This window comes from Lepidochelys kempii, chromosome 27, assembly GCF_965140285.1.
Source record: "Lepidochelys kempii isolate rLepKem1 chromosome 27, rLepKem1.hap1, whole genome shotgun sequence".
NCBI classification, from domain to species: Eukaryota; Metazoa; Chordata; order Testudines; family Cheloniidae; genus Lepidochelys; species Lepidochelys kempii.
The window spans coordinates 14,481,823-14,504,946 of record NC_136406.1 but is presented as its reverse complement, the minus strand read 5'-3'; the positions used below and the strand labels follow the sequence as shown (position 1 = coordinate 14,504,946).

Here is a 23,124-nt window from a genome sequence, read left to right as displayed (position 1 = left end):
TTGTGGCACCTTAGAGACTAACAAATTTATTTGAGCATAAGCTTTCGTGAGCTACAGATCACTTGATCAACCCTGCAGCCATAATATGGTGCTGCCTCACGGTGCCCTGGTGACTGTGTGCCTGTGACACGGTGAGAGCCACAGCACTCTCGCGTGTATGGCACGGTGGTGCCTCCTGGCGCCACCGCGAACTCTCTCATGCGACACAGTGACATCTTGTGTTGCCATGAAAGCCGTGCAGCTGTAACATGGTGCTCCCCTGTGGTGACACGGCAACCCCACACTGGTGACAAGGTAACCCCACACCAGTGACACAGTGCTGTCTTTTGGTGCCTATGACAACCAGGTGTCCTTAAGATGATGCTGCCTCATGGTGCCATGGTGTTGCCATGGTGTTGCCACCCTGTGCTGCCATGGCCACCGTGCAGCTGTTAACATACCAGACTGCGCTCAGGATAAAGCTGGGTAGCCGTGTGTGTGTTAACCAATATGGCAGAAACTTAGCCTAGCCACAGGCATGAGGGGGCTCCCACCCTCCCGCTTTTGCTAGGGTCACTGCCCTTCCCTCAGCGAGTGGTTCTATCTGACAGGGAAGAGGGAGGGGGCAGAGGGAGCCTCATTAATTATTCATAAGAGGGGCGGGGCCATGCCATTTGAGGCGTGAGGATTCCACAGTAAATAACCGGGGAGGGTGGTGGTTCTGGGTTGGAGCTCGAAATGAAGGGCCGGAGATGGGTTGTTAATTATTCATCAAGGGGGCGTGTCCGAGCTGGCGGGAGGGTCTGTCTCGAGCCTCTAGCCTCCCCCCGCCCTCTACTTTGGCTTACTGCTGAGGGGCCGGGGGAAAAAAAAAAAAAAAAAAAAAGGCGGGAAACGTGAGGCGATTTAAAAATAGGCAGTTAAAAAACACTAATAAAGCAGCTGAAAAACCATTTAAGTAATTACCACGGGAATAAAATGTTCGATTTCTGTGGTAATTTCCTGCCTCCAAAAATCTACGTTTGCTACTTTCCTGCCCCTCCCCTCCCCTCCCAATGCCCATGAATTAATTCACTTATCAAATTATCTTATCAATTATTGCTAGAATGAAAATATTTTTTATTTCTGTCATAATTCTATGTATTTCTATTCCCCACCTCCACCCCTGTACAAACACATAGTTATTTTCCCCTGAGGAAAACTATTAAAGCCTTCCCCTCAAACCAAATGCGGTAAATTTTAAAAAACATCCTGCATACAATATATACTCTTTCATGAAGTTTGAGAAATTTCAGCTAATTCAATGCAATTTCTTTTTTGTTTAGGGAAAGTCGGTGCCCTTATAAATCCAGACAGCAGGGTCTGAGCTCACCCCACCTTCAGAGGAATTTTCCTAGGGGTGAAGCAGGGTTTAGATCTGTTCTGTATCAACTGGATATAGGTTTATTTGGAGGTATCACACTTTTAAAAAATCTATTATCATTGATGTGTGGCAGGTTTTGGAGTCGGAGTGCACAGAATGGGGGTCAAAATGTGACCCATAGGGTCATATCATATGGCCCGAGGGTTAACTACAGCCCATGGTGTTTGTTAAGTGAGGCCCAAGGTACAAATGCAGCCCAAGGCGTTCTGAAGCGCAGCCCAGTGTTCACACCGAGCCAACGAAGTCATGAAATGCAGCATACAGGCTTGTGGTGACCGACAGTGCAGCCAAAAGGCCAAACGTGACCCATGGTTTCATACAGTGCACCTGAAGGGGCAAACACAACTTGTGTGATAACAAGCAGATGTTAGCATCCCTTCCCTGAAACTGCAGCATGAATCAAAGCACATACACTTTGGGGTGAAGTCAAAAAAGCAATGCCTTGTAGCAGGAAGGCACAAATAAGAGCAAATGTTAGGATTATCAAGGGCATTTATTTTTTAATTGGTAATATTATGTATGTTTATGTTAATTTAGATGGCTTTGGGACTGATTCTCATTTACAGTAAGGCCTTTTTACACCACTTTAACAGTGAGAAGCTTCCTTAAAGTAGGAGCAAATCATACTGCATTTCATCCACTTTAAGGCACTGCCAATCTGGTGTAACGAGGCCTTAGTGTAAATGAGAATCAGGTCTCTTTAATGGCAAATTAGGTGCAGCCCATGGATTGCTGGCATCCTGCCTCTTCAGTCCTCTGTGTCACAAAGCTTGGTCACCCCTACTTCAGAAGTTCTCATGATTTTAAGTGTGTGCAAAGGGAAATGGAAAGAGAATTCCTATTTATGTTCTTGGTGATTCATTTATTTATTTGTGAAATGCCTAGGGAGGAAAAAAGACAAAGTCCTGAAGCTGCTATTTGAGGTAAATAGCTGTTAGTATTATATACTTAGCAAAGTGATAATGCAAACCGCAGAAAAATTTAAATGATTAGGAAAAAGGTGTATTCACTGGATGAAAATATATGGACTGTATATAGACAGAAAACAGTATAGAAGGAACGTTGACTGTTGATAGTTTTTGCCCTATAAATAAATCATTATATACAGAATAAATAAGAGAAAATCACTGTTATTAATTATTATAATGAATTTGATTTTATATGCTTAACATTTACATTTCCCTCTTCCAGTCTTGAGTAGCAGTTCTCCAGACAGGGGGGATCCACACAGAGGTTGTTGAGGGCTGCACAAAATTGCTAAGTGAAATCAATCTTGTCATGTTTTCACTGAGCTCCTTGAGAAACATGAAATACATTGAGAGTCAAAAATGAAAGTCAAAAGGGAGCTTTGAGTAAAGGGCTCTAAAATGTGGCCCATAATGTAAAACTTCTGTCACATGCTCAGTTTTTATTTAAATTGGCCTGATTCTGCTCCTAATGAAAACAATGGGAGTTCTACCATTGACTTTAATGGGAACAGTGTTGAGTGCTTTTGAAAATCCCACCCATCATGTTTAAGTGGCTGCTTCTGTACATAATATTTCTACAGGCTCTGAATGAGATTTTCAAAAGCACTTAATAGTGCTCTAAACTTCTTTTAACTTAAGTTAGACCATTGCTGACTGCTTTCAAACAAATAAACAAAAAACACCCTCAGATTGTAACTCTATTTCTAAGGTATGAATCAGCAAAATGTATTGAATTTAGTCAGCTTTGAAAGAGTTTAGTGGTGAAGAGAGTTATATTTTCCTTTTACTAAAACAGGCCTTTAACTGTCTTTATGTACAAGGTAAGTCTTTCTATTGACCCACACGTGCAGTTGTCTGTAAAAAACACCCACTGACTTTAAATGTGGATGTCTATGCCTTTCAAAGGTGTCATTACATACATCTATGATGTTACTTAAATGAATATTTTTGTTGTTTTTACAAGTATCAAATTAATTTTCTCTCCCTTGTTGCTTAAGCAGTCTAAAATTGCATATAACACTGTAATTTTAAAAGTCATTAAATTTGCTCACAAGCCATGTGAAAAGTTAAACTATGGGTTTCTTCAGCTAGCATGAATTATTTCATAACTAATTTAAAGATGCCTGTTATAAAGTGTAATTCCCTTTCATGAACAATTGAAAAATGAATTGAAACACTGTCCTGGGCACAGAGGAGAAAATACTATTCATCCAAACATGTTTGTAATGCTTTAATTAAATGGTCCATAATGTTTTGAGTTCATTCAATATACAAAAGTCTTCCATTGGGAGTGTGATAATTCATTATGTTATGTAAAATGGTTCAGTGAATACGTGTTAGAGAAATGTGGCTTGTTTACTTGATGTTTTCAAATTGTTTTTTGCTTAGGTTAAGTAAATGTAACCTATCGATGACCTAAGGTGCATCAGTACATTTTCAACCCTTCAATCAATGAGTATAATTCCCAGTGATTGTAACTGGTATATTGCATTGAGGGGAGAAAGGAGACCACTTGAATTGTTACCACTGTTGCTAACACTTACAATTTTATTCCAAGTCTTGCAACATTTGGCGATTATCTGAAAGCCCCAGTTGCTGGAATCAAGAGATTGCATGAGAATCTTAGCTTTAATTTTAAAAAAGATGTTATTAGCCCTCATGGTTACAGAAAAAAGCTTGAAAATGTGAAGCATGTCCCCCTTAAATGCTCAGAAACCAGAAGGCAAATATAAGAACACAATGTTTATTATTTTTTAAAAAAACATTCTCATAATTTTATAGCCAATCTTATGAGTTTTGGGGGGCTTGTCTCATGATTTCTGAAATCTTGAAGATGGCAATACTGTGCCACATTACAATATTTGCACATGCTGTGCTGTGATCTTTGTCATTATCAGGAATTAAGCTATACCTAAGTTTAAATACTGCAGGGAAAGTGATAACTTAATGCTTGCTTACTTTACTTTTATTCTTAATTTTTACTGCCATGTACTAGAATACATACAAGTAGAGCACCTCAGATAGACAAGAAACATACAAATCCTTTGAATGGCCTCCTTAATTTTTAATGTTCTGTTACATGGTTAAAGTAACATGGAAGGGTAAAGTATTAGAAGGATATTGACTTATTTATAATAGCTCCTTAATATATTTTATGGCATTTCATATACCTCCTACACTTTTATTTTTTCTCTTAATTATCTTTCAAACCTCCTGAGGCCCTCCCCGTCCCAATACTGGTCACTCCTATCCCCACCCCCCTCTCCACTTATAACCTCTAATCGGGATATTTTCTTCCCCCAGACACTGAATTAGAAAGCAAAAATAACTTCCCATACACACACAACACGTATACATTCTCTCTTTTTGTGATATATGGAAAAAAAGAGTGGTTATACTGGAAAGAAAAGAAATATAGAACAGGAAACTATGAATATGGATTTTGGAGTGTATTGATGTCATTTTGTTTCATTTAAAGTAAAATTGTACCTTCCTACCCATGTGGTAAGACTTTCATATTCCATTACTGTATCACTCATGAGTTATTTCATTTTATCTCCCTCATGGGTTTAATTTCCTTCCCTATATGCCTTCTGCGTTTTCTCTGCAGGAAAAATTTATGGGACTAGTAGAAGTATGACATCCACTGTAAGTACCAGCTTCACCTTGATTCCCAACCAGAAATACAGGCGCAGTAGCCGTCGCTCCAAACCATTCTGCAACACTGTGGACACAGATTCCGAGTCACTATCAACTCTCGGGAATTTCCAAGCACTGCCATTGGAGATCTTTCAAATGGTCTTGAAATATCTCTCAGGTGAGGAACTGAGAGAAATGATGTCACTGTCCATAAATGAAAATGATCACATGCAAAAATCCCATTTAGTAAAATGCCAAGTTTGAGGCATATGGGCCTTGCTCAATAATGTTTCACCTTACTACAAATTGAAGGGATTTTCACTAGGTTTGTTCATTTTCAGCTTGGGTTCCTGAAGAGCCACATCACCAAAAAAAAAAAAAAAAAATAAGGAATGATAGTACTCAGGGAGCCCTTTGAAGTGTTCTTCTGCCCACCATATATAAAGATCACAATTTAACAGATATATGCAAAATCCTGACTAACCATAATTTGTTGGTAAAGGAATCAACAGTAATGACATTTGTCTCTTACTTGTTTCTGAAGTCTCTTGGCCTGCTTGTTCTGAGATGTATAGTAAAGTTATTCGCAAAAAGAAAAGGAGTACTTGTGGCACCTTAGAGACTAACCAATTTATTTGAGCATAAGCTTTCGTGAGCTACAGCTCACTTCATCGGACACGAAAGCTTATGCTCAAATAAATTGGTTAGTCTCTAAGGTGCCACAAATACTCCTTTTTCTTTTTGCGAATACAGACTAACACGGCTGTTACTCTGAAATCTGTCAGTAAAGTTATTGACTACTAAGCAGTAGTGTTTTTGCAATAAAGGTTTACAGGTATACTGGGTTTTGCTTTTTCAGTGAAGGATATCAGCATGCTAAGCATGGTGTCGAAAGCCATCAGCAACCGCCTTATTAATTACATCTCAACCTCATCAGGAAACAGAAGGCTTTTACTGCAAGATTTTCATAACCTTGAGATATCTGGCATGAGAGAAGGATCCTGTGTATTAGAACACTACAGATCTCTAGGTGACCTTTTATAATAAGAATGGTAACAATTAGAGAACTAAAATAGAATAAAGGTCTTCTACTGTGATATTTAGTGAGTCATAGCAGTTTAAAATGGTGAAAATGTTTTCTGAAGTATATAGGTGTTTGTGACCCTCATTGAGGCTGAAATTCATCCCTGTGCAAAGGACCAACAACAAGGCACATACACACTTAAGTCTCAATTAAGCTTTACGTATTGGGTGTATTTCATCATGAAAAGAATTCTTTCAACATCTCTTAATATAATTTTATTAATAATAATACATATATAAGTATAGACAAAAATAGCATATGTTTTGCTTCTTCCTTATTTAATTTTTAAAGAATATAAAAGGGCAAGGTGAGTGTGTATCTCATGGGAATGATGATGAAATACAAAGAGAGAATTTCCCCTCTATAACAATGCTCAAATCCCACCTAATTCTGAAATGATCAAGAATCATTACCATCAAAGGCCGGACAGTCTATGGGAAGTGAATTGGTAATCTAATTCCAGTTCCTAGATGGGAAATAAACTTATCACAAAAAGCACCATGACAACTGCCACTGATTAACATTCTCCTTGGCAGCCTTATATCAGAGCTCAAAGACTGAATTGGGCATGATGAGTAAACTTTCCTTTCACCCTTAGGTCAGGGCTGAGATACAATGCGAGAATCCTGCTGTTGCTGCTCAGGCTGTACTCTTTCTTTCACCTGCGCAACTATATCCGGGCACCGCAAAAAATAAATATAGGCCAAAATACTGTGACTAGTGAGTAGCATTGCATATTAAAAATCATTATTTTCTTTTTAACTTTTGCACTAACTTACTACTGAATCTTGGCAGCCAAATTCCCCTTAATCTCCTTCCCCTTCAGTCAAAAGCAATGCAGTCTTTCTTCTCTTATGCCACTTGGACTGTATCATTTCTCTCCCTCCCCCCATTCACTGTAATCCTTTCTCTAAAAAGAGAAACAAATGAAATTGCAATTTGAACAATATTGATATAAGCCTCTTTAACTGATAAGGTCTCATAATTGAATTGATCCGGACAGCAAAACAAAATTATGTCAAGGTTATATTCAGGAGCTAACTTTAAATCAAGAGATTCCCAAGTTAAAGCAACAATGTCAAAGTTAATTAGGCCAAACATGAAGTCCCTTCAAATGTACATGGATTGTTTACAATATCTTATTGATAACTTCAGTGTTTATTTGTTTTAGTTTTAAAATAAAACCTGATTAAATATTTTGCCAAAAAATAGTCAGCAGTTTTGTACATTGTAATAACAAACGTATTAGAAAAGGCAACTGTTGTTTAACTACTACTGTATGAACTCATCATTATAAGCACAGTCGTTAAAACACGACATACTTAGATATTTGCACTGATTTTCATATTTTATCATCTACTAAATGTAAGGGCTCAATCCTGCTCCCATTAAAGTCAATGGCAAAATTCACATGTACTTCAATAGGAGCAAGACTGGGCTTTAAGGATAAAATTCGCTTCTGTGTAGAGCGCCAGCACAAGGCTTATACACTGCATTAATCTCATTTAAACCCACAAAGTGAAATCCTGGCTATGTTAAAGTCCATGGCAAAAACTCCCATTGGCTTCAATGGGACCAGGATTTTTCACCCTCCAGGCTTGAATTGGACTTGAGTAATACATGATTTTTGTGCTGCCCCTGTGCACAGGTGTGAATTTCACCATATGAAAGCAGGCCCAAACCTTTGCACTGGTAATAAAAAAGTTATCCCCAGGTTGACAACTGTACTCGTGTTTGCAGATATATTGTGTCAGACATTCATCTACTCTTTAGGGGTCTGATCACAAACGTATTGAAGTCAATGGATAGTTGATTCTTTGGAGTTTTGGATCAGATACCAGACTGATAAAGAAAATTATGTCTGCCATTTAAGAATGTTAACAACATACTTCCAGATTGGGATAATAGTCCATTCAAAATCACAGGAAGTATATAAAACACTTTTTGACATCAGAGAAATCACATGTTCCCCAGGAGATGGGCAACGTAGAAAACATTTGCGTACCCTCCTGTAGATTTCTTGCATTATTAACAAACAAGATATATGTGTTGGTCTACCAGATGTTTTTGAGGAGAAAGATTTTTAACCCATTTGCTTTCCATTGGCTTAGAAAAATTGTTGCTTAACAACCAGCTGTTCTGCACTATAATGTATTCTAGCCCTTTGTATCCTAAGCTCTTCTAGCTTTGAATCTCATGTAGGGGAAAAAAAAATTCTACCACCTACCTTTTTTTTATATTAACACAGTTCAGAATAGCTTTTCTGTTTGACAATGTGGTTGGCTTAAAAGATTTTGGATGCTCAGCTTTCAATGATGTAAATAGAAAACAAGTGCATCTTCAAATTGAAATATTTTTAACAGCTGTAATTCAAAAACCAATATAATAATTTTTCAGGGCTCCAGCTGTGACTCACATGGAATTTAAAACAACTTAGTAAACAAATTATGTCATGAGAGCCTTTCACACTCCCCATAAGGCTTTCTGACATAAAAGGCATTTCTACTACAGAGGCTAGCATACCCTTTTACAATGCACAGCTCACCATAGGTGCTGGAACTAAGGGTGTGGGGGGTTCTGCAGCACCTCCTGGCTTGAAGTGGTTTCTATTATATACAGGGCTTATAGTTTTTGGCTCAAAGGCTCTCAGAACCACACACACACACCCCGCCCACTATAAAAGTTGTTCCAGCACCCCTGCAGCTCACTGTAATGTACCACCTTCTTTTCTTGCAGAAATAGTATGGTATTGTATTACTTGTGCAGTGTATGCTTCAACTAGTCCAATTATTTTCATCATTTGAATGATTATGTATGTATGTGTTTCTATTCACAGGTTTGTTGCTTAAAAGGTGCACGCTACTGCTGCCCACAAAAGACAGGCTAAAGTACATACACAAGATACTCTCAGAAGTAAGCTCATAATCATTGCTCTGTACTGAATACTTCTAGAATCTTGTTTTGAACTATCACTTGCACCTATATTAATGTTTCAATAAAACAATGTTAATGTAATGATTTAAATTAATTCATTTATTTATTGACACATCGGTAATGCTCATCAGTGTAATATCATGAATTTACTAACTTGGAATCAGTCCCTTGTTGGTTAAAAATATTCCTTGGCTATTTAGGCTGATATTTCAAATCTTTTGTACCTGAAATTAGGTCCCTAAGTCCATATTTAGGCATTTAAATAAGTGATCTGATTTTTTCAGAGATGCTGATCCCCCTAAAGCTTTAGACTGTAGTCCATGTGAGCTGTGGGTGTTCAGAACTACGTTTAACTTTAGGCACCCACCGTTTGAAAAATACGGCTTAGGTGTAGGATTTTCAAAAATATCTAAAGGAGTTAGTTGCCCAACTCCTGTTGAAAGTCAGTGAGTTAGGCACCTAATTCCTTCTCATGATTTTAAAACCCCACTCTTAGTGAGTATAATCTTCTATATAAGTATGATTTTTATGTTTAATTTTTAAAACAGGTCACCCAGTGCAAATAATATTTGCCACTTTGTAATAGAATGAGCATAGGTTGAAATTCAGCCCCGTGAAGAGATCCGATAGAAGGTCTATATTCCACTTAAATTCTGCTTAGAGGGAAAAGTAGTGCATAATGCCTCGGACAGGTCCTCTGCACAGGGTAAATTTTAACCATAATTAATTCAAAACATTGTTACCAAACTATATTAGTTTCTGGAGGAGGAAATTATTATGCATAGCAACAGACATTATTAATAAAATATCACATCTGTCTGAAGACTCTAAGGTGGTCTGAGTGAAAGTTCCCAGAGGACCAATGGCCACATCATAAAAAACATCCCTAATTGGCAACTTTGTTGGGTGTCTCAGCGGAGATGCAAGGGGTTGAGTGAAAATAGTGTAGAGAAAGCCCCTTGGGTCAGTATTGTGGTAGATTAGCCGCGTGGGAAAGCTTCAAGCACAGAAGTGAGTTTATTGCCAATTAGGCTACATTGATTAAATGAGGCAACAATGTTTTGTCTTTGCAGGTTTCCTGTTTTAAACTCAGTGGTTGCCCAAGCCCGTTGCATTGCTTGGGATTACAATGCTATGGAGTGTTTTTACAGGTATAGTGTATTTTTCAGAGAAGAAGGCAGGTATCATTAATCTAAAAGAAACCAAAGTTTGCCTTTTTAAAAATCTATCAATGCTGAAATACTCAGTCTTTTAAAAAGAGTGCCAAGAAACATGATCATCATCCAACTTAGTTATACTTTGAGAAGCAGTGAGCTGAAACTGCTTTGCAAGACATTTCAAAGTTTAACATGGCTTTCAGGTCCTAAACAATGCATTTATTCAGTACCACAGTTCTTTCTGGCTCTTAAAATAGTTAACTTAACTCCAAAAAATTTATCAGTCTGGATCTTATTATTAGCCTGTCTGGATTTTAATTTAAATTAGCAGTTTATTACCAAAGAAGATTACATAGGGGGCCATTTCACCACATTACACTACATCGAATTCACAACACCCTAAACAGGGATTCTCTGATTTAAAGGCAACTGGCCCAAGGTCTGTAATTAAATGGAGGACTTGTTCTAGCATTTGGGATGCAAAGAAAGCAATGACAAATCTGTTAGTTCAGCAATCAACACTGTATTTACTATAATGACTACCAAGATTGCAAACATGCTGTAAGGGACTGAGGATAGGACTTCCTTCCCCAATTAGTGTTAAAGTATTTCATTATCAGATGGATAGGATCACCATTATGGGTTGCTGTAGTTGAGAGCTGCTTTGTCTAATCACCTGAAAAAAGCTTGTATTCTTTGTTGAAGTACAAGTATTTTCTGAACATTTTAAATGAAGCTAAATTGTGTTTTAGAAGAACTTACATGTTCAGACACTCTCTGAAAATATACCATATTGAAGTAGCTTAGTAATAACAAAGATATTCAGAAATGTGTGGCTGTCTGTTTTATTCCCTGCCACGGCTAACTATTATAGATAATTATTTGCACCAGGATATTTATGCTCTTAGCAACTGTCTCCTGCTTATTCACATCCAAGGTTCACAAATTGCACCTTTTGGCCAAAGAGAGAGCCCCAAATGCAGTTCAGAATTGTGAGCTACACGAGGACCCAGAAACCCCTTTGGTACAAGTTAGAGCAGCCCACAGGTCAACTGAAGCTGATTATGGCTTTCCCACAGCCCCAAAGGCCTGCTATGAAAGCTTTGCACTCTAGGCACCCCCCTTCTGCTCATTTCCTGACCCCATTGGGGATGGGGGCTCTATGGGTTTGTGTGTGGTGTGTAGGGCTGCTTATGTCAGACTTATGCTGACCTTGCAATGAGGGAATTCCTCAGGGGCCATTTCACCCTGTTTATGTCACTGGAGTTCCATGAAGGGGCAGCAGTAGGGGCAGAACCTTCCTCCTCCTCTTTTTTGTGGAATTGTCAAGATTTGCTGCTCTGAGAATGTCTATGATATAATGACGACTGATATCCGTTACATCTGTAGAAATCTAGAGAAAGTCCATTGATCTGTGAGATTAGTGTCTAGCCCAGTGTTTCTAAACTGCTGTCATCTGTTTTGTTTTTTGGGGTTTTTTGAACCACTATGTTACTGCCCAGAGTGTCATAAAGCCGTGTCTGAGGGCCTTACAAAACAAAGGAGCTCCTATGTACATCTTTGCTTTTCCTTTTAGACTTAGCAAATTCCTGTCACACACACTTTTTGCATACATGATTATTTTCTGGTTTCAGTGTCACATAGATATGGCCCTAGGTTTTTTTTTTAATAATAATATTTTGCACTTTGCAAGAAGTTCATTTTGAAAGACGAGGATGAAGATGAAAATAATACAAAACAGTTGTTCAGATGCACCAGTCTCCACTATGCAAATGTGTCCTCTCCATAAATACAGAAAAATTGATTGTACATATATGATTATAATAACAAGCATTGTGATTGAATTCTATTTATCTGTCTTTCATTTGGTGTCATCAGACCTTGACAGCAGGCTGGGATGAGCTAGAATGCCATCGTGTTTTTAACTTCCTCTGTGAGCTGAGCAATCTACCCCGCAAAGTACAGACAGTTGTGAGCAGCAAACCAGGTGAATACCTGGAACAAAAAAGTCCTGGAAAATACAAATGATGATAATAAAAGAAGCTGTCATGGCAGCTGTATCATCCTTTTGCTGTGAGTTCCGGAAATGGATTCAGATTATTACAGAGGAGATACACCCCAGACTCAAGGACGGTTTGTGCCACATGATCCCTGCAGTACCTGATCCTTTCTTGATCCATATGTATGATGCTTTAGCTGCGGAAATGCCAGAAAATGAGTGCTCTCAAGCTGGTAGCATGCTTGCATATAGCTGAAGGAAATCGGCACTATTAACTGAATTTAGTTGTTTTCTGATGAAAACAAGCAATTGACTTTTATCTTTGACATGTTCTGTGTGGTGAAGTGTATCTCTTTGAGAGGCAATTGATTTTGTTGGATCTTATCATTTCATTATCAAATGTATGTATAATTTACATGCAGTGGGCCTAATTCTCCACTGCATTATACCAACACCAGTACAATCAATGGAGTCACACAAGCATAAAACTGATGTGTTGCAGTAGAAAATCAGGACCAATATTTTATACATCTCCTGAAGCATCGCTCTAAAACCAAATGTAGCCCCTCCAGAAATCCTCCGGCACAGTACTCAGTATTTCACTGGAAATGTTCACACGTGGCCTCCTGCATAAGTAGTAGTAGAAGGCAAGCGTGCAGTAAACTGCTTCTATTTACTCCTTTTGGCACCATATAATAGAATCACAGGCAGAAAGAACCACAGCAAAAGTCAAAAATAGCAGCGTGCTCCTGAAACAGAGCATGAGAAGTGGCAGAAAAAACATCGGGCAGGCAGGTAGAATTAGTGGGTCACACAATCACAAACATGAAGGTCGCTATCTTAAAACAAAAAAACTTCAAATCCAGACTCCAGCGAGAAACTGCTGAATTGGAATTCATTTGCAAATTGGATACTATTAATTTAGGCTTAAATAGAGACTGGGAGTGGCTAAGTCATTATGCAAGGTAGCCTATTTCCTCTTGTTTTTTCCTCCCCCCCCCCCCCCAGATGTTCTGGTTTAACTTGGATTTAAACTTGGAGAGTGGTCAGTTTGGATGAGCTATTACCAGCAGGAGAGTGAGTTTGTGTGTGTATGGGGGTGGGGGGGATGTGAGAACCTGGATTTGTGCTGGAAATGGCCCACCTTAATTATCATGCACATTGTAGGGAGAATGGTCACTTTGGATGAGCTATTACCAGCAGGACAGTGAGTTTGTGTGTGTGGTTTTTGGGAGGGGGGTGAGGGGGTGAGAGAACCTGGATTTGTGCAGGAAATGGCCCAACTTGATTATCATGCACATTGTGTAAAGAGTTGTCACTTTGGATGGGCTATCACCAGCAGGAGAGTGAATTTGTGTGTGGGGGGGTGGAGGGTGAGAAAACCTGGATTTGTGCTGGAAATGGCCCAACCTGATGATCACTTTAGATAAGCTATTACCAGCAGGACAGTGGGGTGGGAGGAGGTATTGTTTCATATTCTCTGTGTATATATAAAGTCTGCTGCAGTTTCCACAGTATGCATCTGATGAAGTGAGCTGTAGCTCACGAAAGCTCATGCTCAAATAAATTGGTTAGTCTCTAAGGTGCCACAAGTACTCCTTTTCTTGAAGCAGTGCAGTGTGTCTACTAGACTAGAGCAGTCATGATCATTCTAGCTCAGAATTTCAGGACCTTGTGATCTCAGTTACTCCAGTTTGACACTAACTCAGTGGGAATTATGCATCTAGAATATGTTAAAAATCCCACTAGGCACCTATCTACATCTGTAAGAGCCTAAACACCTTTAAAAATCTAGCCCTATGTGCCCCTATAACCTAAAAACCTTTCTCCTTCTCTCTCCCCATCTTTATAAACTTGTTGAAATCACCAAAGTGCAATGCCTGATGGATTTATAATATACAAATTCTCTTGTCCTAGGAAGTGCCCGAAAGCTGGAATTACGAATAAGGTTATTCTGTCGCAGTGTCCTGCTAAATCATTGGATTCATCGAAGTGATTCTGCATTTTGGCTCACTCGTATCTTAAAACCATGGCCAATGGTTAATCAAGCCCGGCTGTTGTACATCATTTTTGGGCCAGTCTCCTCTCTAAATGGTGAGTAAATTTAACATGCTAGACCAGAATTTCTCCTTTAGAAAACATGCTGTCTCACAACCTGTGTAAATAAATGGGCGTTCAGGGGACCAATGTAAGTGTTGTATGGGATGGATTCCCCCTCAGTCAAGAGGTAGGGCTATATATTTGGGATGTCTGTGTCGACACTACTATAGACCATAAGTCACAGTAGGAGCGACAAACTCTTTTGCCCATTGTTGTGAGCTTTTGGGCCAAAGCGCATACACAAGTTGTGAACTCATTATTCCTTCCTCTGGCCCACCCCACAACAGCTCTTCTGTGTTCCTATGGAGAGAGTGGCCATGGAACTTTTCAGTAGTGTGCAGAGAACTGTGGGGTGTGCTGTGTAGTTTCTCTGCTATCTAGCTCCATGTATGGCAGAAATGCAGTGGTACACTTTGTTATGGGCCTTCCCACAGGCCAGGAAGATTTCACGCAGGGGGAAAAGCACCTGTGTTTATTGCATTCACTTTAGAAGGGAACTTTTACCTCTATGCAGACTCATCATTCCTAATAAACTTACTCTTTTTCAAGATTTGACCACACCCAGTTCATATTAATTTTGGCAGAACATAAGATTCCAGGTAATTACTTGGAGGCACTACTGAGAATGCTTAACAATGGTGCTGATTACTCCTAATTTACACCAGTGTGAGAGGGGAATCCAGCCAATTAACCTCAGTGATGTCACACAGAACATCTTAGCCATTTCCCAATACTTCTTTGTTTTGCTCCAGCTGTAGCTACCTTATGGTACTCTGACTTTACTTACCAGTGTATGGCCATGCACTCCTGTGATGTTACCTACAGGTTTGATTTTTCACAAGTTCTGAGCACACACAAATCCTACTGAAATCAAAGGGAGCAGCACCATCTCTGGAAACCAGGCCCTTTATAAATAATGAAGTATAACGTTTAGAACAATTGACCCCTTACCTGTTTAACATGGAGCTTTTTAAAGTTATTGTTTATATTACAGTTCAAATGAAGACATTACAGAGTGTTTTCCCTCTCTATTTGCCTACACTTGTGGTGTGAAGGTAGCCTTAGCACTAAACCACAAGCATGTGTATTGCCCTCTGAAATCACATCTTCTTTTTCTCACTTAAATATTTATTCTGTGTTTCCTTAAAGCACCCAGTGATTCTGATCTACACTGTCCCTTCTGCCACAAGTGAGATGAAATAAAAAGCACTTGTACAAATAGGGACTTATGCTTTTGCCTGAATCACCTTTTCTTTTTCCAAGCCATGCTTTGAAGCCCCAGTATAGGTCTTCCTTGTTTAGCAAACTACATTGTCACTTAGGAGTGATTGTGATTAATGTTACCCAGGACATGTGGTTTGGCAGAAAATGACAGAAGGACCAACAGATGAGACCAGTTTAAAGGGTCTAGCTGATGCTATTAAACTACTATATGACACAGAAGCTAAAGAGTGGACAGCCGATGATGTTATCAGTCTTGTGGATGAATTGTCAGGTATATTTTTGCCTTTATCATAGACTCCTAGGATTATATGATCGTGTCCTCCAAGACTAAAGAGATATGTGTCAGATAGTAAAAAAAACTGAAGCACATTGGGAATCTGACCCCCTAATCCCTTTCAGTAGCTGTACTATAATGGAAGGTCAATAAAACTGGAGGCTATGCAGTAGTCAGAGATGGAAGAGACCAACGCTGCTTGTAAACCAAAGCCTTTTTTTCCCAAAAGTTAAACATTTTAAGTAATAATATATGAAAAACTTCAAAAATTAGTGTTCTGTTATCATGTTCAAGGGACGCTGTCACACAGTTCTGAACAAAACCTAAATTTTGGACCTAAACAAAGTTTTACAAAACTTAATATTAATAGATATGTTTTCATGATATTTGTAAAATGTTAAGAAAAATCCATTTTTGTTTGACTTTTTAACCATTTTTCCTATACTGTTTGTACCCTGCGCATTCTTATTCTTGGGGTTGAGAACCAGAAAGTGACGTTAAGTAGGAATGAGGAAAACTGTCTAATGTATTTCCATTATCCAAGCTGTCAAATACAAAAATAAACAAAAAAGATAAATAGGAAAAAGTACAATTAGATTTTTTTCAAATCTAATGCATGGTGGTTATTAATAATCCTGATAAAGACAACTTTTGTTATCCCCAGAACTGATCCCATCCCACTTACTTTAATGTTAATGGTAGTTGGATATTACCTGCTTGGTGTGCCATTTATTGACAACCTTTTGGAAAAGAGGTTCCACTTGTAATGAACTTGCTGGCTCTGAGTCTGCAGCCTGGAGAGCTCAGGGAGAGGTACCATGCAGTCCCATGGGCCCCCAGTGCTCCCTGTGGAAAGCTCCAGCTGCAGGCTTTCAGGGCTGTAGCCAGGGAAGGAAAGCACTGGGATGTGCTGAGCCTGGGCCACCAACGCCAGGACAGGACATGACCTGGAAGGTGCAGAGAGAGGTACTGTTCAGCCCCACAGACCTCGAGTGCCCTCTCTCCCATGGAAATTGTTGGCTGCAGGGACTCTGATTGGGGCTTCCCATTGGGCAATGATGCTGGCACCACAGCCCATTACCTCCTGTGTGGGCAGCAGGTTCTCGACCCTGTGGCTGCCCCATGCTATTGTCTCAGGCAACGGCCATCTGCTTATTATTGGGAGCTTTTGGATAATGGAAGCTTTATGCCCGGAACCAATAAGTTGCTAATAACTGGTATCCTCTGTAGTTTCATTTTTAATAGTCTAAGCCTTTATTAGAAATACAGGTGAGGACAAATTTGGCGTTTTGTTTTTTTTTTTTAAATTAAGTCTCTTTAAATACCAAGTATGGTGGCTTTTACTGGGAAGGACGCTGGTCTCTGGAAAGGAATCCATTCCAAAGAATCCATAATTTGCTGGTGGTATATTTTAAGTTTGGTTTGAGTTTGGAGAGATTGTACTATACATTCTATTATCATCAGCCTTAATACAAACAATCCCTATTGGCACCATAGTAACTCCACAGCTCCCAACTGTGCTGCAGGTGTGTTTGAATGGGCTTTCCTCTCAGACATTTTGGATGGCTGTCAAATGCAAAAAGAACAGGAGTATTTGTGGCACCTTAGTACTCCTGTTCTTTTTGCGGATACAGACTAACACAGCTGCTACTCTGAAACCTGTCAAATGCAGTGATTCATAAATTCAAATACTTCCAGAATTTTGTTCAGATCATTTTATTTTAGTTTAATTGTAACCTACATTTTATAACCTTATATTTAACTAAATTTTATTCAGTCTGTTGAATCATAGGTAATGAAAATCCTTTGTATTTTACTATAAAAGTGGTTCCCCGGGAGTGGCTCATGGAGAATAATGCTCGCCTCCTCATCCTGAGTGGGAACAACATCTGCTTCACCTTCATGGCTAGTAAAGCTGTGAATGGGCGGGCTGTTGAGCTGGCCAAGATAGTGGTCTTTCTGGCTTTGGTGAGTAGCACTGAATAGAATGTTTCCTGGCATTTTGCCACTAAGTCTGCAACTCTGCTTTTCCAGCCCTGGGGCCTGATTCTCCTTCCACTTACACTAGTGCAACAGTTCTCAAACTGTGGCTCGGGACCCCAAAGTGGATCGCGACCCTCTTTTAATGGGGTCGCCAGGGCTGGCTTAGACTAGCTGGGGCCAAAGCCCAAGTCCTGGGTGGCAGGTCTCAGATTACAGGCCCCACTCCCTGGGGCTGAAGCCCTTGAGCTTTGGCTTTGCTCCCTCCCACCCGGGGTAGTGGGGCTTGGGTAGGTTCAGGCTTTGGTCCCCCATCATAATTTTTGTTGTCAGAAGTGGGTGATAGTGCAATGAAGTTTGAGAACCCCTGCACTAGTGTAAAGCAAGAGTAACTACATTGAAATCAATGGGCCTGGTTCTCTTTTGCCCTAAGGGACTCCCCCACCACCACCCCCCATACACTGCTTGAAGGTAGCAGCTCTGTTCCTAGGAAAAAATTATTCCAGCATAAGATGGGAATGGAGTTCTCCTACCTTCATAGCACTGACAGAACAGCTCTGCAACAGCACCTTCTCACATAGGCCTTGGAATAGATTCCAGAGTAGGACTGAAATTGACTGTATTATGGGATAGTGCCTTAATTGTCTACTTATGAATTTTAATATTTCAGCTTTTTTTTAACCTTGGCACTATCATGGACACATATTATAATATTTCTTGTATGTTCTAGGTCTGTGAGAAGGACCTGTACTGCATGGATTGGGCAGTAAAAATGATGCAGAAAGTCTGCAAGGTTTTCAGCACTCCAGGTGAAAGGAATAACTTCCTGCAGAGTGTGGAGAATGCATTTGCTCACATGATTATGGACATGCTACAGTCAGTAATGTCTGGTGAGTATCTATGCCTGTCTGCAACAGGTGAGCCCTTTCAATGGGACATGCCCACTAGCCAAGATTCCACAAGAACAGGGGATGGGAACTCCTGTATCATCACAACTCCAGCCAGGCCCCCTTTTTAGCCAGCCAGAGCTACCCTGAAATGGGGTTCATTGGAAAAGATGGGATATTCTTTTTATAATTATAATGCCCTGTTGACTGATTGTTTTGTCATGTGGATTGGGTTATTTTCAGCTGGTTTTGTTAAGGTGTGTGTGTGTTAAGATTATGCTAGGCCACTTAGTGGTATACCATTAGGAGAGAGACTTTTTATAGGAAGAAATAAATATGCAAGTGTTCAGTGATAATATATTCAACCATAGGTGCTCCAAATATGTAACTACATCCAGCGGGTGGGAGTGAGATCTATATACTTACACTAAGAGACTCCTAGTGGTTTAGATAGGGTGACCAGATGTCCTGATTTTATATGGACAGTCCCGATATTTGGGGCTTTTTCTTATATAGCCTCCTATTACCTCCCACCCCATTTCCCGATTTTTCACACTTGCTATATAGTCACCCTAGGTTTAGATGATGAAACTGATTTCATTTTTTTTAAACACATAAATGACAAAAGTTTTATCTCCCTTATTTGATACGTTTAAATCAGAGGTGCACAAACTTTGCCCAAAGGATGCACACACTTTTATCTTGTCAGATGATGAGAAACACCTAATTTGCATAAATTATGACTAATTGCAGATACCCTTTCCTTCTGCAAGATACAGGTTTGATGACACTATGGTCCTGATTCTCAGTTGCTCTGCCCCTCATCTAGGGATGGTAGTATTTTACACTCATTTTGCACTGTTCTGACATAGTAGCATTTTACACTCAGCTCTGCACTCACTCCACATGGGTGTAAAGCAGACATTCTCAACCTTTTTCTTTTTGATGCCCCCACAACAAGCAATAAAAACTCCACTGCGTACCTGTGCCACAACAACTGTTTTCTGTATATAAAAGCCAGGGCCGGCGTTGACGGGTAGCAAGCAAGGCAATTGCCCAAGGCCCTATGCCACAGGGCACTCCACAAAACTAAGTTCCTTAGGCTTCTGCTTCAGCTCTGCGTAGCGGGGCTCAGAGCCCCAGACTTCAGCCCTGCACAGCAGGGCTTAAGCTTTCTGCCCTTGGCCCCAGTGAGTCTACCACTGGTCCTGTTTGGTGGACCCCCTGAAACCTGCTCACAGCCACCCAGAGGGTCCTGGATCCCTAGTTGAGAATCACTGGAAGGATGACACAAAGCATAGGGCAACAAGGACTCAGACTCTAGTACTCCCCGTGTGCAGTGTTCCTTCTTAATCCCAGTAGAAAACTACTTGGAACAAGCTGGAGCATTGCATCTTGGGACCTGGAGCATTGCATCTTGGGACCATCCTTTTGGTCTGTCCTTCCATTCAAAATCAGAGAGGCTGCAGGCCATATTATTAAACTCATTGGGCTGCATTTCCTCCGTAGTTCAAACTTTGTCACCCCTGATATAAACTCAAGACTCTTTATAACTGCAAGCAATAAAGATGAATGGGTTGCTCATTTAGGACAGATTTCTATCTTAAAGCAAGATTGTTCTTGTTCAACCCTGGACAAGCTGGTTATGAGAGTCTGCAATGTTCTTTCACAGCTGTGCCCGCATCAGCCATATCTGATGTCTAATAAATCTAAATGGAAGTTGCTAACTTGGTGTCGTGCTTCCCAGGGGTACCCGAGCTGTGAGGCATCTGGCTACCACCAGCTCTTAGCTTAAGGACATCTTATCTGTGCCTACCATGGGTCAGCTGCTTGACTCCACCAGCCACGGGCAGCACAACTAAGTACTCGCCTCTCAGCCTAAGCAGGCTCTGGTGCCCCTCTACAGGTCGGCAATAGGCATGCCCCAACCCCTGAGCCCTCTGATCATCTTCTTGGAGCATCGAGACCCTGTTTCACCAGACACTCAGTATTCATACATTCACTGCGCCCAAATAAGCAGCACACTCCAACTTATCCATTTCACCTCAGATCACTGCTCCATTTGACACACAGCACTTAAATATGTTCATAGTGAAAACAAGCAGAAGTTTATTTAACAAAGAAAAGAGATTCAAATGATAGCAAGTAGAAGTATTGGACACAAATGGTTACATATATAATGATGACACGAATTTTAGAACATAGACTGGTTTAACAAAATACTCTCATGGTTGATAAAGTATGGCTCTTCAATGCTTTCTAGCCAGGCAGGCTGTGATCCCTTTTTCATAAAACAAGACACATTGCCAGCTTGCCCCCGAGGTAAAGGATCAAGTGTGTTGTTTTGACTCCCCAGATATACAAGTCCCTTCCTTTGTCTTCATTCATAAATGGGATGCCCCCTGATAGTTGTTTTTTCCTGTATACTCCTTTCTTACAGATTTTCTGATCTCTTGTAAATTTTGCAATCTTGATTAGCCAGTGGCTCAGTATGCAAACAGACTTACATTGAGAGAGACACAATGACCAGACACAAATAAACATCTGCTACCACCTACCTGAAAACAACCTGTCTGAGGCATGTCACCTCCTGGTGACCTGCCTTTAACTCCAAGGCTTTAAGAACATAATTTTCAGTATAGATACATAACTTCTCAAATATTGTCAATGTATGTATGCATTTCACAACGATTATGATGACCAGTGGGCTATTAGCTTTCAGTAGTGACCTTACATGCCATGCTTTGGTGAATTATTGTGTGCATCTGACACAGGGGATCCCTGTTAAACTCTATCCATCCCCTGCTCCCTGCCAGTTGGCATCAAGAGGTACCTGGGTCATAATTGGCCTCTACTAAGATACTGACTAAGTAGTTTCTGAGATCTTCTCCCTACAAATGAGCCCTTTGTTTTCATTCACTATTTTTAATGTTTCCGTTCTGGTGCTTAGGAGATCGTGATGAAGAAGACAGCAGCTTTTTGAATTTGTTCCACCTTGTGAATGCACAAGCTAACTTCCATAAGGAAATTCTGTATCTGACCATGAGAAGCACCTCTGCCTAAATACTCAGAATCTCAGGCTTTTAGATAATACTACAGTGATTCAGATAGGTGGCCTTTTCCACCCTTTATTTTCTCACGAATACAAAATAGTGTCCACCTACCTTTTTAAATTCACTCTCCAGCAGCTGCTTGCGAAGTTGTAGCAGCTACTGAGCACATTGTAAAAAATAGAAAATATAATAACCAGTTAAATCTGGAGGTATAACCTTTGCAGAAGCAGCAGGAGGCTGACTGGAGATGCTAGTGAAATACAAAGCAGAAGAATTACTTAAACCTATGAAGACATACTAAGGCATCTTTAAGAAACTACAGCACAGTCTGTGCAATAAACTTGCCTAAGCCTGTATGTCAGGATGTGCTGAGGAGCCTATCTGTGGCATTCCATGGTTTGGCTGTTATGGGCAGGAATACACACTGCTTTCTTCTCCCACTGTGTATATTTGGATACAAAATAAAAATGACACGGTGTTAATATTTGATGTATGTCCACAAATTAAAGAATGTTATCTTAGTTCAGAACAGAAAATATTTTGCTCTTTTAAGTTTGTTTTTCTCTTTGGAATCCATTAACACAAAACCAATATAATGACAAAGGCATGGCCAGGTTTCTCCAGTTCAGCTTACACCTGGGTATCTATAATTCACTCTCACATTCTTAGCTTCAGAACTAGATATCTTGCATGGATTGTGCATTAAGTTTCAGCACAGAAGGAGACAGTCTCTGGAAAGAGTCCTAGTTTTTTAAGGAAGGCAAAAATTTAGTTTTTTACAGCACATGCCTTTCAGCCATAAAGCAGAAGTAACTTCAGAATGTACCTTTGTGCTAAATATAATAACTGGACAGTTAAAAAAAATTACATGTCTCTGGAACTCTGCAAAGTTGAAGGACATTTAATGCATGTAGACATTCTAAGATCACTGTTTTTTATTAAAATACACAGATATGTATCCTATTTACAAAAAGTTTTTATATTTATGGTACATAGCTTTAAAAATTGAAAATATTTAATATGTGCTAAACAGTATATTTCATTTTAGGTTATTTACATGATGGTTATTTTCCTCATATTATTAAAATGCCTTTTTCCCCCATCTGAAATATTTCCAAATTATTTAAATATGTGCCAAATTTTGCCATTTGAGACAGCTGTTCATCTCCAAGAGGCAGATCCTCAGCTGGCATAAATTGTGGGAGCTGACAATTAACACCAGCTGAAAATCTGCACCCAATTGATTTCAATGGAAATGAGCTGATAACTCCTGATACTTTCTATTTAAAAAGATTTTTTTTTTTTTTTGAAACATATCCAAGGATAGAATTTGGCTGCATGTATGGGTGGGAGTGGAAGGTAAATTTTTTGCTAACATTCAGCTAGAAACTTACCTGTGCACCAACAGATGTCAGAGATGAA

The 23,124-nt window shown here is 39.7% G+C and overlaps 1 protein-coding gene across 1 annotated transcript; it reads left to right on the top strand.

Moving 5' to 3' along the window:
- Nucleotides 1–4,992: 4,992 nt before the first annotated feature.
- On the top strand, nucleotides 4,993–22,191 carry FBXO47 (F-box protein 47). Its single transcript, XM_078850718.1, has 10 exons — nucleotides 4,993–5,188; nucleotides 5,870–6,040; nucleotides 8,931–9,007; nucleotides 10,102–10,179; nucleotides 12,064–12,172; nucleotides 14,102–14,278; nucleotides 15,633–15,779; nucleotides 17,608–17,750; nucleotides 18,493–18,652; nucleotides 21,600–22,191. Exons 1-10 carry the CDS (start codon nucleotides 5,008–5,010, stop codon nucleotides 21,710–21,712), a joined length of 1,356 nt encoding a protein of 451 aa, XP_078706844.1. The 5' UTR covers nucleotides 4,993–5,007; the 3' UTR covers nucleotides 21,713–22,191.
- Nucleotides 22,192–23,124: the final 933 nt, after the last annotated feature.